This window comes from Neoarius graeffei, chromosome 4 (genome assembly GCF_027579695.1).
Source record: "Neoarius graeffei isolate fNeoGra1 chromosome 4, fNeoGra1.pri, whole genome shotgun sequence".
Classification (NCBI taxonomy): domain Eukaryota; kingdom Metazoa; phylum Chordata; class Actinopteri; order Siluriformes; family Ariidae; genus Neoarius; species Neoarius graeffei.
In genome coordinates, this window is record NC_083572.1 from 68,180,737 (window position 1) to 68,196,103 (window position 15,367).

General features: G+C 43.5%; 1 protein-coding gene across 3 annotated transcripts in view; it reads left to right on the forward strand.

The window, feature by feature from the left end:
• The window catches only part of fancd2 (FA complementation group D2), a 102,585-nt gene that overhangs the window by 1,634 nt on the left and 85,584 nt on the right, over positions 1 to 15,367 (forward strand). For 2 of the 3 annotated variants that reach the window (XR_009654555.1, XM_060919543.1), the window contains exons 2-8: positions 4,326 to 4,468; positions 4,576 to 4,707; positions 5,926 to 5,993; positions 6,079 to 6,188; positions 6,302 to 6,359; positions 11,550 to 11,602; positions 11,847 to 11,925. Coding sequence is in view for 2 of the 3 variants with exons in the window: in XM_060919543.1 (XP_060775526.1) it covers positions 4,399 to 4,468; positions 4,576 to 4,707; positions 5,926 to 5,993; positions 6,079 to 6,188; positions 6,302 to 6,359; positions 11,550 to 11,602; positions 11,847 to 11,925 (570 nt within the window). In the remaining variant the exon portion in view is untranslated. The remainder of the gene's footprint in view (positions 1 to 4,325; positions 4,469 to 4,575; positions 4,708 to 5,925; positions 5,994 to 6,078; positions 6,189 to 6,301; positions 6,360 to 11,549; positions 11,603 to 11,846; positions 11,926 to 15,367) is intronic. The other variant, XM_060919544.1, reaches the window with a different exon arrangement.

A 15,367-nucleotide genomic window follows, 5' to 3' on the forward strand; every position in this document is an offset into this window, starting at 1 on the left:
TAGGCTCCAGCTTGCCTGCGACCCTGTAGAAGGATAAAGCGGCTAGAGATAATGAGATGAGATGAGTCTGTAACAATAAAGTGTATATAATACAATATGTAACCTAAAAGAGAGATATAAACACAATAATACGAATAAAAATATACAATAATTAATAAAAACTAAAATTATTATTCTCAATAGATGCCATAACATTATACACTGTGGGTGGTAAAAGAGAGCAGCTGGACTTGCTTGAAGATTCTTGAAGGTGTTTCAGATAAAGATGCTCAGGGGTTAATACTGATTGATTTGGGATACATAAGAGGTATTTTATGGGTTATTGTGGAATTTAGGACGTGTCTTAGGGTTTGTTTGGGATTTCGAAAGTACACCAAAAGTACGTGGACACCTGACCATCACACCGATATGTAGTTGTTCCCCAAACTGTTTCAGCAAACTTGAAAGTACACAACTGTATAGGATGTTTGAGTGCTGTAGCATTTATGAGTTCTTCTTGACTAGAACCAAGCAGCTCAAACAGGTTCCAGCACGACAATGCCACTGTGCACAAAGCTTCATGAAGAAGAAGCCTTTTTTTTGTCACATGTACACTCAAGCGCAGTGAAATTCGTCCTCTGCATTTAAAGTGCAGATCACGGGTAAATTCAGGAGCAAGATCAATGTAATTCTCCTATTTTATATTAGACTACGTTCAGACTGCACCCTGAAACGACCCATATCCGATTTTTTTGCCCATATGCGACCTGTATCCGATTTGTTATTGACAATCTGAACGACACAGATCCGATTTTTTCACATGCGACCCAGGCCGCTTGGATATGTGGTCCTAAATCCGATGCATATCCGATATTTTCACATGCGACTGCAGTCTGACCGGACAGGTCGCATTCATGCGACCTACACGTCATCAACAAGAGACAAACGTCACTATTCTGCGTTGGCTAATCCCGCCCCTTTGGTGGAAAACAACAAAATTTGTACAGTTTTCAGAATTTAAATAGACTTTTATAGAATTGATCAAGCTAATGGTGGATTTGGTAGGGACCTGGATGTTTATCTGTTAGCCTGATTAAATAAAACAGTTTCTATAACTGATTTATAACTTAAACCATCCTGTACCACATCGCCAGGTCTCGCCTCATCTCCATAGCAAACTGCACTGGTGTTTCTGCACCTTGAGCCAGCGCTGAGAGAAGTTGCAGAATTCAGCTGGCTATAAACAATCTAAATAAATATTTATAAAAATGTAGAAAAAGTTTATTAATATGATGAAATAAATATGTGCAAATTATTAAGCCTGAATGAAGAGTTTGGTAATACAGCGGCCGTATCCCAAATGACTGCCTACTGAAGCTCGAGTGCACTATATAGAGTTTAAAAATCCATTACTTCCTAGTAACATGTAGTGCACTTATATAGAAATTAGAGAGACATTTAGGAGTCAATCCTCATTACCAGGCTACACGTTTTCATTTCAGTTCAGAAACAAAAACACACACGAGACCTCACACTTTAACACTAACCAGATAATTAAACAAACAAACAAACAAACAAACAAAAAAAGAAAATCATTAAACTTGAAGAGTGCACTTTTTTTTTTTGTTTACGTATTAGGTAGATGTGCTTATTACGTGTCAATTTGCGCATGCGGGACACTTTTGGGTCGTTTTCCGTTCATGTTGGAGATCGCATACAAGTCTCATATAATTGGTAATGTGAACGGCCTAACAAAAAAATCGGATTTCACAACAAATCGGATATGGGTCGTTTCAGGTTGCAGTCTGAACGTAGTGTTAGACTTTGGTCAAATATCTGTCACATTCTGCATTCTCTGCAATTTTTTGACCTTGCGCAATACCAGAAAAATTCAGTTGAAATCAAGCCATTTGAGACGAATTGGTCCGCCTCTGAAAAAACTTAGCATTTGGATTTCCCGGGAAACATTGATTTTCATGGTGTCATCTGCAGGACGTCTCCTTTTGCATCCTACATCAGCGCTGGTTTGTTTATGAGAAAACGACCTGGTGGTTTTCTGCAAATTTCTTCTTCTTCTTTTGGCTGCTCCCGATTAGGGGTCGCCACAGCGGGTCTTCCGCATCCTTCTCTACCACACCTGCCACTTTCATGTCCTCTCTCACCACATCCATGTATCTCCTCTTTGGCCTTCCTCATTTTCATGTGCCTGGCACCTCCATCCTCAACATTCTCCTTCCCACATGCTCTGCATCTCTTCTCAGGATGTGCCCATACCATCTCAGTCTCATCTCTCTTAGCTTCATTCCCAAGCTCTCCACATGTGCTGTCCCTCTGATGTGCTCGTTCCTTATCCTGTCCAACCTTGTCACTCCCATCGCAAACCTTAACGTCCTCAACTCCACCGCCTCCAACTTTGCCTCCTATCTCTTCGTTAAGGCTACGGCCTCCAATCCATCCATCACAGCTGGCCTCACTACTGTCTTATACAGCTTACCTTTCACTTTTGCTGGGACTTTCCTATCACAAATGACTCCCAAAATCCTTCTCCAACTGCTCCACCCTGCCTGCACTCTCTTTCTCACCTCACTATCGCAGCCCCCATTTTCCTGCACAGTTGACCCCAGGTACTTGAATTCACCAACTTTTTTTTACGTCTACTCCTTGCATCTTCACTACACTCTCATCCCCATTCTCATTGATGCACATGTATTCTGTTTTGCTCCTGCTCACCTTCATTCCTCTTCGTTCCAATGCATCCCTCCATCTCTCCAAACCCAACTCAACCTCCTTTCTGCTTTCACCACATATCACAATATCATCCGCAAACATCATGTTCCATGGTGACTCTTGCCTCACTTCGTCCGTCAAGCTATCCATCACTATGGCAAACAAGAAAGGACTCAAAGCAGATACTTGATGGAGTCCTACCTTCACCTTGAACCATTCAGTCATTCCAACTGCACACCTCACTGCTGTTTCACTGTTCTCATACGTCTTGCACCACTCGAATATACTTCTCATTCATTCCACACTTTCTCATACAATACCATAACTCATCTCTCGGCACTCTATCGTATGCCTTCTCCAGGTCTACAAACACACAGTGTAGCTTTCGCTGGCCTTCTCTGTACTTCTTCATTAACATTCTTAAAGCAAAAATTGCATCCGACGTGCTCTTCCTTGGCATAAACCCGTACTGCGGTTCACAGATTGCTACCTCTCTTCTCAATCTTGCCTCCAATACCCTTTCCCATAGCTTCAGATGTATCGTAGGAGGGTGTAGCAACACCAATCATGATGGGATTAGTACTCCTCATTTTCCAAAAGACCGGACAATGAGAGAGAAATGGGAGCACTTGGTCTACACAGGCTGTGCACTGAAACCGTGCAAAGCTCGCACAGCCTGCTGGCGCTTCCGCAGGTGACGTCACGAATCTGGCTCCAGACTCCCTTGGGATTTTTCCAGACGCGTTTTGTTATTTTATTTTTTTCTGCTGTAGACAGATGGCCTTGTGCAAAATTACCCTTCTGGATGAGTGTGTAAAGGGACATACTTTTATATAAAAAAACCCCCGAAATTGATCCAGAATATGCACTTTAACCCATCTGAAGCAGTGAACACACACACAGTGACATACACATAATGACATACCCAAAGCAGTGGGCAGCTTTGCTACAACACCCAGGGAGCAGTTGGGGGTTAGGTGCCTTGCTCAAGGGCACTTCAGCCATGATACAGAGGGAGGGGAAAGTGCTGTTCATTCACTCAACTCCCCTCGCATTTTTCTTGTCAGTCCTTGGAATGAAGACATGGTTTGCAAAGGACGGAGTGGGGAAAAACTCAATTTAGCCCTGACCTCAACCCCACTGAACACCTTTTGGGATGAATCGGAACGCTAGTTGCACCCCAGATCTCCTCACCCAACATCAGTGTCTGACCTCACTAATGCTCTTGTAGCTAGATGGGCAAATTCCTACAGCCAAGCTCTATAATTTAGGGGAAATAATCTAGTCTGAGAACGGCACTAGATTATTTATGATGGCAACGGGGGAATAAATCTAGAATGAGATGCTCAACAAGTACATATGGGTGTAATGGTCAGGTGTCCACAAACTTTTGACAGAATATTCTATTTATGGTTTAGGGGAAATGTGCAGAAATTAGTCACTTTTTAAAAATATGTTTGTTTTTGTATTAAGGGTTAAGTGGGCTGCTGGACCAAAACAAAAGTTCTTAGACTTCCTGGTGGTTTTTTTTTTTGGCCTCAAGACACACAATACCAAAAAATAACACTTTTGTTGATCAAGTGCATGTAAATAGCAATGAACAATATTAATACTGCCAGTTCAGATAAACCACAGTTTCCAGCCCTGGTTGTGGAATACCTCCCGTCCTACACCTGCCAACAGTAGCTGAGGATGATGCGTAAAAAGAAAAGATCGTCATCTGTTTCAATCAGTGAAGATCCAGCGACGCGGGAGGTACCCAGTAAGTTGCAGAACTGTAATGGACTGAATGCACTCCCTTTATAATGAAACCCTTTTGCTGTACTCAATCACGGAATCGGCCAAAACGAGTCTGTTGTATTTAACCAGAATCAAAGAAAAGTAAGTCAACTGGACGGCCAGCCAAATCCCTTTCTGCTAGCGTTCCTGATTCTGTTTTTGGTCACATGCTTCAGGAATCAGGTGTCATCTTGAGACAAGGCAACATGGCCAATGAGATTGGTAAGATGCTTCTAGATATGCAGATCACCTCTAGAGTAACTGTACCGACAGTACCAGTCAAAAGTTTGGACACCCCTACTCATTTATAGGTTTTTCTGTATTTTGACTATTTTCTACATACTGAAGACATCAAAACTATGAAATAACATCTCATCTCATTATCTGTAGCCGCTTTATCCTGTTCTACAGGGTCGCAGGCAAGCTGGAGCCTATCCCAGCTGACTACGGGCGAAAGGCGGGGTACACCCTGGACAAGTCGCCAGGTCATCACAGGGCTGACACATAGACACAGACAACCATTCACACTCACATTCACACCTACGGTCAATTTAGAGTCACCAGTTAACCTAACCTGCATGTCTTTGGACTGTGGGGGAAACCGGAGCACCCGGAGGAAACCCACGCGGACACGGGGAGAACATGCAAACTCCACACAGAAAGGCCCTCGCTGGCCACGGGGCTCGAACCCGGACCTTCTTGCTGTGAGGCGACAGCGCTAACCACTACACCACCGTGCCGCCATGAAATAACATATGGGACATGTATGCAATTATGTGGTAAACAAAAAAATGTTAAAAAAAGTAAAATATATTTCATATTTTAGATTCTTCAGAGTAGCCAGCATTGACCTTGATGACGCTTTGCACACTATTGGCATTATCTTAACCAGCTTCATGAGGTAGTCACCTTGAATGCTTTTCAATTAACCGGTATGCCTCGTCAAAAGTTAATTAGTGCAATTTCTTGCCGCCTTAATGTGATTGAGGTCAGACAGTAAATACAGTAAAGAGCCCGATTCCACAACTGTAGCAATCCATATCATGTCAAGAACCGCTCAACTAAGTAAAGAGAAACGAATACATGAAATGCCTTTTAATGAATAAAAATAAAGAAAAAACATTGAAATTAGAAAATGCGTCCAGACGTTTGACTGGTTGTGTGCTTCTTGTAAAGCTCTCTCTCTCTCTCTCTCTCTCTCTCTCTCTCTCTCTCCATCCAGCTCTTTCTAATACTATGTCTGTTCCACTATAACTGCTGATTTAATATGCAGTGCTTGGTGCAAGACCAGACTCATGTCCTGCACGTGTTACTCTTTTTCCTTGCTTTAACACTCCACTTCAACTCAGGATTGTTCGACGGGCTGCTACTGACAACTATTCTAGAAATGACTCTCACTCATGCATTGATTACGTTATGCTTTTTCAAAATCTTAAATAGCCGTGGATCAAGTCGTGTTTCAGAAGAGACTACAGCAGCATCTGAGAAAGAATCCCAGATATCCCAGTGTGAGTGATGAGAAACTTTAGTTTGTGTTGAATCAACATCGTGTGAGTTAGTGGTGATGTGCCTGTATTTTCAATCCTCTGACAGATCATTCAGGAGTTTATATCTGGCTTGGAGTCCCATATTGAGGACTCCGAGAGATTTAGAAACTGCCTGCTTCCATGTGTGCCACGATCTGCAGGCGAGGCAGACACCAGGTAGTGAGCGAAAAGCAATATGGGGATTGTGGCGACACAGTCATTCTGTATGGTAACATTGTGCTTTCGCAGTCACAGGTGTTTACATGTTCTGTATGTTTCTGCCACGTCAGTTCAAGCCCGTTTCAGGAGAGCCTGATGAGGATGCTCCTGGGTGTTGAGATGCTACAGGTAAGGAGAGATTTTATATACAAGCTTTGTTGCTAATTTTTTTTATAAGCCTGAGCATTTAAAACAATCAAGGTAGAATCATGCTGTTTTAATGTCCAAGAAGCTCCAATACTGGCCTTTATTTAAAATGCCAGGATCTGCGAGTGTACATGACTTGGCAATTTTTGTTAAACAAAGAAAGCCTTTATTTGTCAAATACGCAGTATAGCAATCTTTTTCCGCACATCCCAACTTATGAAGTTGGGGTCAGAGTGCAGGGTGGGCTACGATACGGCATCCCTAAGACCAAGAGCTTTAATGGCCTTGTTCAAGAGCCCAGCAGTGGAGCTTGGTATAGAGGATGTGCAGTCACGTGACCCGTCTGTGTTTACTCCGCCATATTGGACGGCTTCAGGATTGTTAGCTTGCGCGAGCGTAATGGATCCAGGGAGTAATCCCCAAGAAAGTTTGGAAAATACCCCATCTACATCGCGCGATAACTTGTCTAAGTTTGTTCAGCATCTTGAAGGTGATGTGAGGCAGCGTTGCGTGGAAAAGTGTTCCAGGTTGGGGATTGCAGATCCGTACAACTTGCCGCAATCCTTGTTCAGGGAAATTCGGAGCTGCGGTGCCGGCAGTTTGCCCGATCTGGCCTACCACGACATTTACAATTTTCTTGTTAATCGTGAATCGTGTTACACTGGCAAAGCCCTCAAAGATTACAAGAGCCTGGAAGCTTATAAATATTCTGTTGCGGGATGGGTATCCCAACTATACCTCTGGAAGGTTCCGAAGAAGAATGTCTACTTGATAACCTCACGGGTAAGTGGCATTAAGACGTTTATCATAAAGAGACTATGCAGGACGTTTTATCGTAAGAATGTTCGAAATCTAAACTCGGTTCCAGATAATGACAGGGTTGTAAATATGTATGTTTTTGTCTGAAAAAAAAAAAATCACAAATCACCGACTATGCAGTTATCATTCAATCCGAAAATCAACTTAGCAGATGTACTAGGAGTATTGAATTAGAAGATTACACCTACCTGATATGAAGTGTTCACTACAAATTCGGCTGGTAGAACTGGGGTACCAGTTTTCTCTTCACACAGCGGACACCCATTTTGCGCGTCTCTCCTCGTCTGCGGGGAATCTGTAAAAGGACAGGCCCTCCTTTTGGCCCTGTCTGTTGGTACAACCAAATGCTGAACAAGATATAACCATTCTCGAAAGATCTGCTCCCACACACTTGATAATTAGAACGGGTTCGTCTAAGTTCTATGCGCGGCCATGCCGTCCAAGATGGCAGATAAACAAATATCACGTGACCTCGTGACGTCACGTGCACGCTCTCTATTAGTTGGGCTTGAATCCTGACCTGATCAGTAACCCCGAGCCTTAACCACTTCCAGTTTATTTGATAAACCCTCCGTGTTCTCCTGCCATCTTAAATAGCTCATTGGAGTTGTGCTCTAATTTGCATATCAGACATGATTGGTCCACAACCAATAGTGACATCACGAGCTGAGATCAAATGTGATTTCTGCATTATTAAAAATCCACTCCATCGATTCATAATCAGTTTGACTATTTGAACTCAATCCTGTCCTACTGTAACCATATTGATAAAATTGTAAGGAAAATGGGAAGGGGAGTGTCAGTTGTAAGAAGAATTTCAAAAGGTATGCCACCGGAAGTTATCAAACAGGTTCTAAGTGCTTTAGTGATGTCACAGTTAGATTATTGTTTTGTAATATGGTCTAGTGCTTCTATGAAAGATATGAGAAAACTGCAAGTTGTTCAGAATCAAGCAGCACGTTGTACATTACATTATTCTTACAGAACCAATGTGAAGGACATGCATAATCGATTGAGATGGTTAACTGTGAGACAGAGGTCTTATGTTCTGTTAACCTTTTTGAGAAACATCATGTTAAAGTGGGGCGGCACAGTGGTGTAGTGGTTAGCGCTGTCGCCTCACAGCAAGAAGGGCCGGGTTCGAGCCCCGTGGCCGGCGAGGGCCGTTCTGTGTGGAGTTTGCATGTTCTCCCCGTGTCCGCGTGGGTTTCCTCCGGGTGCTCCGGTTTCCCCCACAGTCCAAAGACATGCAGGTTAGGTTAACTGGTGACTCTAAATTGACCGTAGGTGTGAATGTGAGTGTGAATGGTTGTCTGTGTCTATGTGTCAGCCCTGTGATGACCTGGCGACTTGTCCAGGGTGTACCCCGCCTTTCGCCCGTAGTCAGCTGGGATAGGCTCCAGCTTGCCTGCGACCCTGTAGAACAGGATAAAGCGGCTAGAGATAATGAGATGAGATGACTATCAAACGCGATATGCAACTGATGGCAGGTTTATATTGCCTAGAGCCAATACATGTAGTATTCAGAAGACGGTCATATATAGAGTGATGGAGAGGTGGAACTCATTGTCAGTGTATATTGTGCATGAGAATACTAGGGAAAGATTTAAGATGTTGACAAAGCAATACCTTGTAGGATTTTGTTGTGGGAAGTCCAAAATATTCCTGAGTATGATAAAAATAGACCGTATCGTTAAGTCAAGTTTATTTGTATAGCGCTTTTAACAATAAACATTGTCGCAAAGTAGCTTTACAGAATTTGAAGGACTTAAAATATGAGCTAATTTTATCCCTAATCTATCCCCAATGAGCAAGTCTGTGGTGACGATGGCAAGGAAAAACTCCCTCAGACGACATGAGGAAGAAACCTCGAGAGGAACCAGACTCAAAAGGGAACCCATCCTCATTTGGGCAACAACAGACAACATGACTATAACATTAACAGTTCTGACACAGTCAGCTTCGTTGATGCTATAAACCCCCCACCGACGGAAACCCGAGCGCAAAACCGTTCACGACAACCGCAGTCCCAAAGTCAGCGAGTCAACTGCAGTCCCCAGCCACAAAAGCACCACTGCAAGAGTCCAGAGCGTCCTCCAGGTGCGACCCCCAACTGTCCACATGGGGCCGCCCTCCACAGGAGCGATGCGATGAGATGAGACTCCAACCAGACACAGGGCACCAGGATGGATCGTGCAGGTCCAAGGAGCAGAAGAGGTCAGCATCTCGATCCCAGGACCGACATGTAACTTGGAGGGACAGATTTTGGGGGGAGAGAGAAAACACAGGTTGTTAGGTATGCCCAATGTCACCTGAATAAGTAGGAACAGTATACATTTTGCACTGAGTACAAGCAGGGACTCCGGCAACTAACTATGACAGCATAACTAAAAGGGGAGAGCCAGAAGGTAACTCAGGCATGAGGGAACCCCGGGACATAAAGCAGCAGCCACTACACCGTCAACAAACTCGAGTGAGCAAGCGAGTGGGGACTGACAGCATCCATACATCCCAGTTTACCAAAACACTCTATTACCCCTTTTCCACCAAATCAGTTCCAGGGCTGGTTCGGAGCCGGTGCTGGTTCACAACTCGTTCAACTTGCGAGCCAGCTGAGAACCAGCTTGCTTTTCCATCGCTCACGGTGCTAAGAGAAGACACGTCATTACGTCACTGTATACGTCAGTTACGTCGTTGTATACGTCATTATGTCGCTGTTTACGTCAGTTACGTCGCTATGTTTGCATAAACCTTGGCTTGAATATCGAAGCAAAAACAACGCGGAAGAAGCAACAACAGCAATAATAATAAATGACTTTGCGTTTGTACAGCTGCTGCTTCTCGTCGCTTAAAAATGGCGATCTTTCGCGGTCTTGTTATTGTTGTCGGTCTTAACAACTCCGCCCCCCCGCTGACGTAAGCGGTTCATTCCTCTGGCCCAGCAGAGAGTTGGTGCTACCCTGGAACCGGTTTTTCTGGCCCCAGAGCCAGTTCTTTGTCAGTGGAAACAGAAAACCCGGTTCCAAACTAAGCACTGGCTCCGAACCAGCCCTGGAACTGCTTTGGTGGAAAAGGGGCATCTGTCTGAGGACCCTCCAGATCTACTTCTTTACCTCATAAACACCATTAACAAAAGGCTTGACTAAACAGATATGTTTTCAGCTTAGACTTAAACGCTGAGACCGTGTCTGATTCCCGAACACTACTTGGAAGGCTGTTGTAAGAAATTACAAAGTAATTGTATTGTTTATTGTTTTATTGAGTTTGTATTACGATTTATGTTTTTGGACGTGAGGAGTGGGAGTGGGGGGTGTCTAGGAGTGCGGGTGTCGGGTGCTTGTTCACCAGTGCCACTCTACAAGGGACCCTCCGCTGTTGGGGGGGGGTGTAGGGGGGCACGTGCTGGGGGCTGGGCGTCTGCATCCTCGGGCCACTCTCAAGGCCTCTCCATGCTCTTGCGACAAGGCTTTCGCAGATAGCTTTTCGCAGACAGTTGTAATTTATTGTTGAGCGGGGGAATAGGCGTGCGCGATGTTATTCACCGGCACAACGCAAGGGGGCGCGAAGTCGCTAGGAGTAGTTGGTGGGTGTGGTTAGTGGAGTGTTTATCCTCCGGTTACTTATAATGACTAGAACTTTTTTTTTTTTTTATAATGACTAGAACTGGAGTCGTATAGATGCACGTACTTCCTCAATCAACCGCTCTTCGTGCTGCTCCATCTTCGCTCGTATTTTTAAAAATCCCGGTCGTGAAAACAAAACAAACTGGGAAAGTAGGGAAGCGGAAGTGCGTGTACAGCGGATGTAGAGTGGACCAATCAGAGCCCTCTTGTCTGCGACGCTGTCTGCGAGGCTTCTGCGGTGGTCACAATTTTTGGGAGGTGCGCGCAGAGCGTCTGCGAAGGTGGGGGGGGCTACGCAGACACTGTCTGCGACACCGTCTGCGAGGACTGGGTTGTCAGCATAAATTAGCCTTCAGACTTGCTTCTTTCTTTTGGTGGTGGTGGTGTTTGTTTTTTATTATTTGAATTGGAGAAAAGGTAATATGGAAAGTGGTGAGAAACCCGTGGTAATGTATATTAGAAATGAACAGATTTATGAATTTTATTGTATTTGATTCAAATATGTGAACTATTGTGTGTTTGGTTGTAGTGTATTGTATGTTGTAGTGTATTGTATGTTGTAGTGTATTGTATGTATATGTATGATTTGTTCGTTTGATGTTGTGATGCGAGATGATTGGACACCAGGACGAATCGCCTTGTTTATAACAAGTGCTAATGGTGATTCCGAATAAAAAATTAAATGAAATGTAAATCAAGAACTAATGGTACTGACTGCTTTATTTTGTAGACCCTGGTCATGAATACCTTGTTTGAGAAGCTTCCAGAGTTCATGCTTGAGAGGTAAGCATTTATCATATCATCACATATTGTTAACTCGTACTCCTGTATAATATCTTGCTAAGATAGAGTCCCATTAGTTAATGTATGTATTATTTAGATGATCCTAGGGGAACCTGTTAGCTGAGATATTCATACTCTGTGTGGTCAGACGTGAATATCTCAGCTAACAGGTCCCTCTAGGATCATCTAAAGAATACATGCATAATTGCAAGGCCTATACCTAATTGTAGCTTGTGGTTTACAGTGTTGGGGAAGGTGGTCTGAATATTCCACACCTCATCATTAATCAGCTGAAGTGGCTTGATCGAGTTGTGGATTGCAAGGTATGTGTAATATCTGAAGTGCTGATCTGTTCAGTGTCTGTAAACAAGGTGGTGAAACTAAAGTCTCCTGTCCCATATGATAATTGATGGCTGTTAATAAGTGTTTAAAAACTTAAATAGGTTTTTTTTTTATATTGACAGACTTGTTTCTGATTTTATTATTGTAAATGTCTTCATCTTTACCAGAAATACACTGAGGAAAAAAAATTACATACTGCTTTGCTACATAATAGATATATGTTATTTACCAGCTTAAGGTCGGTCCGTATGGTGACAATACCTCGGCCTTGAATACTGACCTCGGCCCAGAGGGCCTCGCTCAGTACCTTCAAGACCTCGGTCACGGTATTTCACCATACGGACCGACCTTAAGCTGGTAAATAATATATTAATTTTTTTCTTTACCAAATTCTAACAGAAAACGAGAGCGCCCGAAAGGGAAAACCGAGCCGAGTCGCCATTTTGAATCCTCATTCATGGCTGTAATGCAAATTGCTTCCTCCTCGGTATACAAGTGCACTTCCATGGCAGGAAAAAAACTACATTTTGCCGCCTATGTAGTCCCCTATTTATACAAAATTGAGTCATTCAGGATTCAGCCATGTTTTTGCTCGGCGTTAGCGACAGTTACAGGTTTTTAGCTTTCTCCTGAAATGTTTTCTTTTATTTCTTCTTCCTCAGGGTAGTAAAACTCGCTTTCGCTGTGAACACTGTCGTTATCGCTATCCATGCTGTAAAATTAATGCTATTCTCCTGAGAAATGCGAAAATAAATGTTTTTTTTTTTTTTTAAGATATTTTTTGGGCTTTTTTTTCACCTTTATTGGATAGGACAGTGTAGAGACAGGAAATGAGCAGGAGAGAGAGAGATGGGGAGGGATCGGGAAATGACCTCGGGTCAGAATCGAACCCGGGTCCCCGGATTTATGGTGTGGCACCTTATCCACCTGAGCCAAGACGCCCTCGCAAAAATAAATGTTGACAAAAATTTCTACTATGTTTGTTGTTGTTGTGAACGAGCGAGTCGCCAGAGGTCTGTAACTGGGGTCCGTACCATAGGATACTGACCTGCTCGCCAGCCAATCAGAGTGCAGAATTTGATGAAAACCGCACCACAAAAAAATAAAAGGATGTTATTACCACATGTCGTTGAGAAGGTGTGATGGCAAAGTGGGTAGCATTGCAGCCTCACAGCTTCAGAGTCTTCAGTTTGATCCTCAGCTCGGTTAACTGTCTCTGTGGAGTTTTGCATGTTGTCTGTGTTTGATTGGGGTTCCTACCTTTCAAAAACGTGTCTGTAGGCGGATTGGCCGCACTAAATAGCTTGTATGTATGAATAAGTTGGTGGATGTGTGTGAATGCCCTGTGATGGACCGGCATCCTGTCCAGTGTGTATACTTGCCTCGCACCATAGTCCGCTATGACCCTGACCGGGATGAACCAATTAATGAAAAAAAAATTCATTCATTCATAATAAGGCGACTGTTTTGCAGGGGCACCTCCAGAAATTTTTCAAAGGGGTGGCCAGATGGCGGCCACTGAAAATCTTGGGGTGTGCACACCAAAACCAAAAGTCAGAACAGAATTTCAGGAATTCTGTTATGCTGTTGTCATATATAGAGGGATCCCGCATGACGTCACTGCGCCACGAGATTTCGGTAGTCGCCATATTGGAAGACCAAGTACACATCTATGCAAGTACATACATACATAAAACAAACTACACCTGAAATGTAGCCAGGGCCGGTTCTGCCCTAATCTGGACCCGGGTGCAACATCGCGCAAACCCCCCACCACCACCCCCACCACCCCCCCAAAAAAACAAAAACACACCAGTCTAAATCAGGGCAACCAGTGTTCGAACTACGGGGGTACTCGGGGGATCCGAGATCCCCTGAAACAGACATGAGATCCCTTGAAAACATGATTTGGGAAATGTTGGGGGGGGTCTCTAAAATATTGGCAAAATGATGTTTATTGACATAGCAATCGTGTGTAACGGGAAGCATTTGCATATCCGAAGTGTTGTGTTTACATCAAAGATAAAATAAACCGATATGACAATGACTGCTGCTGCCAGGTTGGTTGTTGAGTAGCCTGACTGTTTTTTTTTCTTGCGTGTGGTATCATTGTTGACGCGAGGTTGTTTTTTGAACATGCCAATGCGGACACGATTTCCCCTGATGAGTTATGACTTCAGATGTGATGCGTGTGTGGAGGTGTGGAGTCCGCGTGATATGTGCGTAAGATAGGCTTCTCATGTGTTTGGAGATCCGCGCTCCGAGACAAGCGCGCGCACACACACACCCCCAGGGAAAAAAAGGGACCCCCCCCGAAAATATCGGCATAGTTCGAACACTGAGGACAACCATCACATAACTATAAACATTTTATATCAACTATTTTAACTAAATGGGCTATAATAAATAAGCCTGCAGGCAGCCACGGCGGGCTGCCTCAGAAAAGTAACCATTTGTCCTACCTTAACTCGTTTTGCATTTTCTGCCTCCTTTTTTGTATTTTCGACCCTGCGTTTATTTTCTTTCCTTTTCTGAAAACCCGATTTGTGTCCAGACATTTTGTTCTGCTACCAACGGACTAACTCGTCAGGTCTCGTCTCTCGAGTCCGCGATGAAGGGCAACAATTGATACATTTTTACAAACAGCCAATAAACAGCCAATAGGGAGGTTGCAACGTTCAGGCTCTCCTTTGCTCACAGACACTCAGTAATGCACTTATTCTCTGTCTCCTGGCAGAAAGCTCCTTGGTTTGCTCCCCTTGTGTCTCAATCACAGCTGGTATTCTGTAGAACGACTTCTTTTCACCTTTCCCATCAGCTTTGTTGGAACACCCTAACGCAGCACAAAAGTTTACCATTGTAAGTTTATGATGAATCAAGTGCCTCGTGGGTTTAAATTCCGCGCGCTGCCGTTATTTCCCCCGATCACGAGTTTGTTGGTCTTCCAATATGGCGCAGGGTCTGTTTACTTCCGGTTTCCGGTGACGTCAGTGGGAAGGGTCTATAGGCTATTTGAAAACTATGGCAATATGAGCGTTAAAAAATTGCCTACTGTTATACTTTTGGTTTCTTATTTTACCATTAATATGACTAATTATGTGATGTGCAGAGACTAATACCAGAACAGTTAACATTTTGAGTTCCACAATAATCCTGTTTTGATGTGTTTGTGTCTGTACAACATGTGTTAGGTGATTAATAGTTCTTCAAATAGGCTCGTTGTCCTTTTCCTTAAAAAGACAAATATGCGTCTTTAATTTGAAGGGGTACATTGATTGTAAGAAACAAAACCTTTACTGGAACCAAGCCTTCTCAAGTTTAAGATCACCACACAGAGGCCTCCAATTATTTTAAATACAGCTTTATTTGGTTGTTGCTGTGTGCTTTTGTAAACGGGAAAATTCAGAAAGGCAGTGAGGCGAA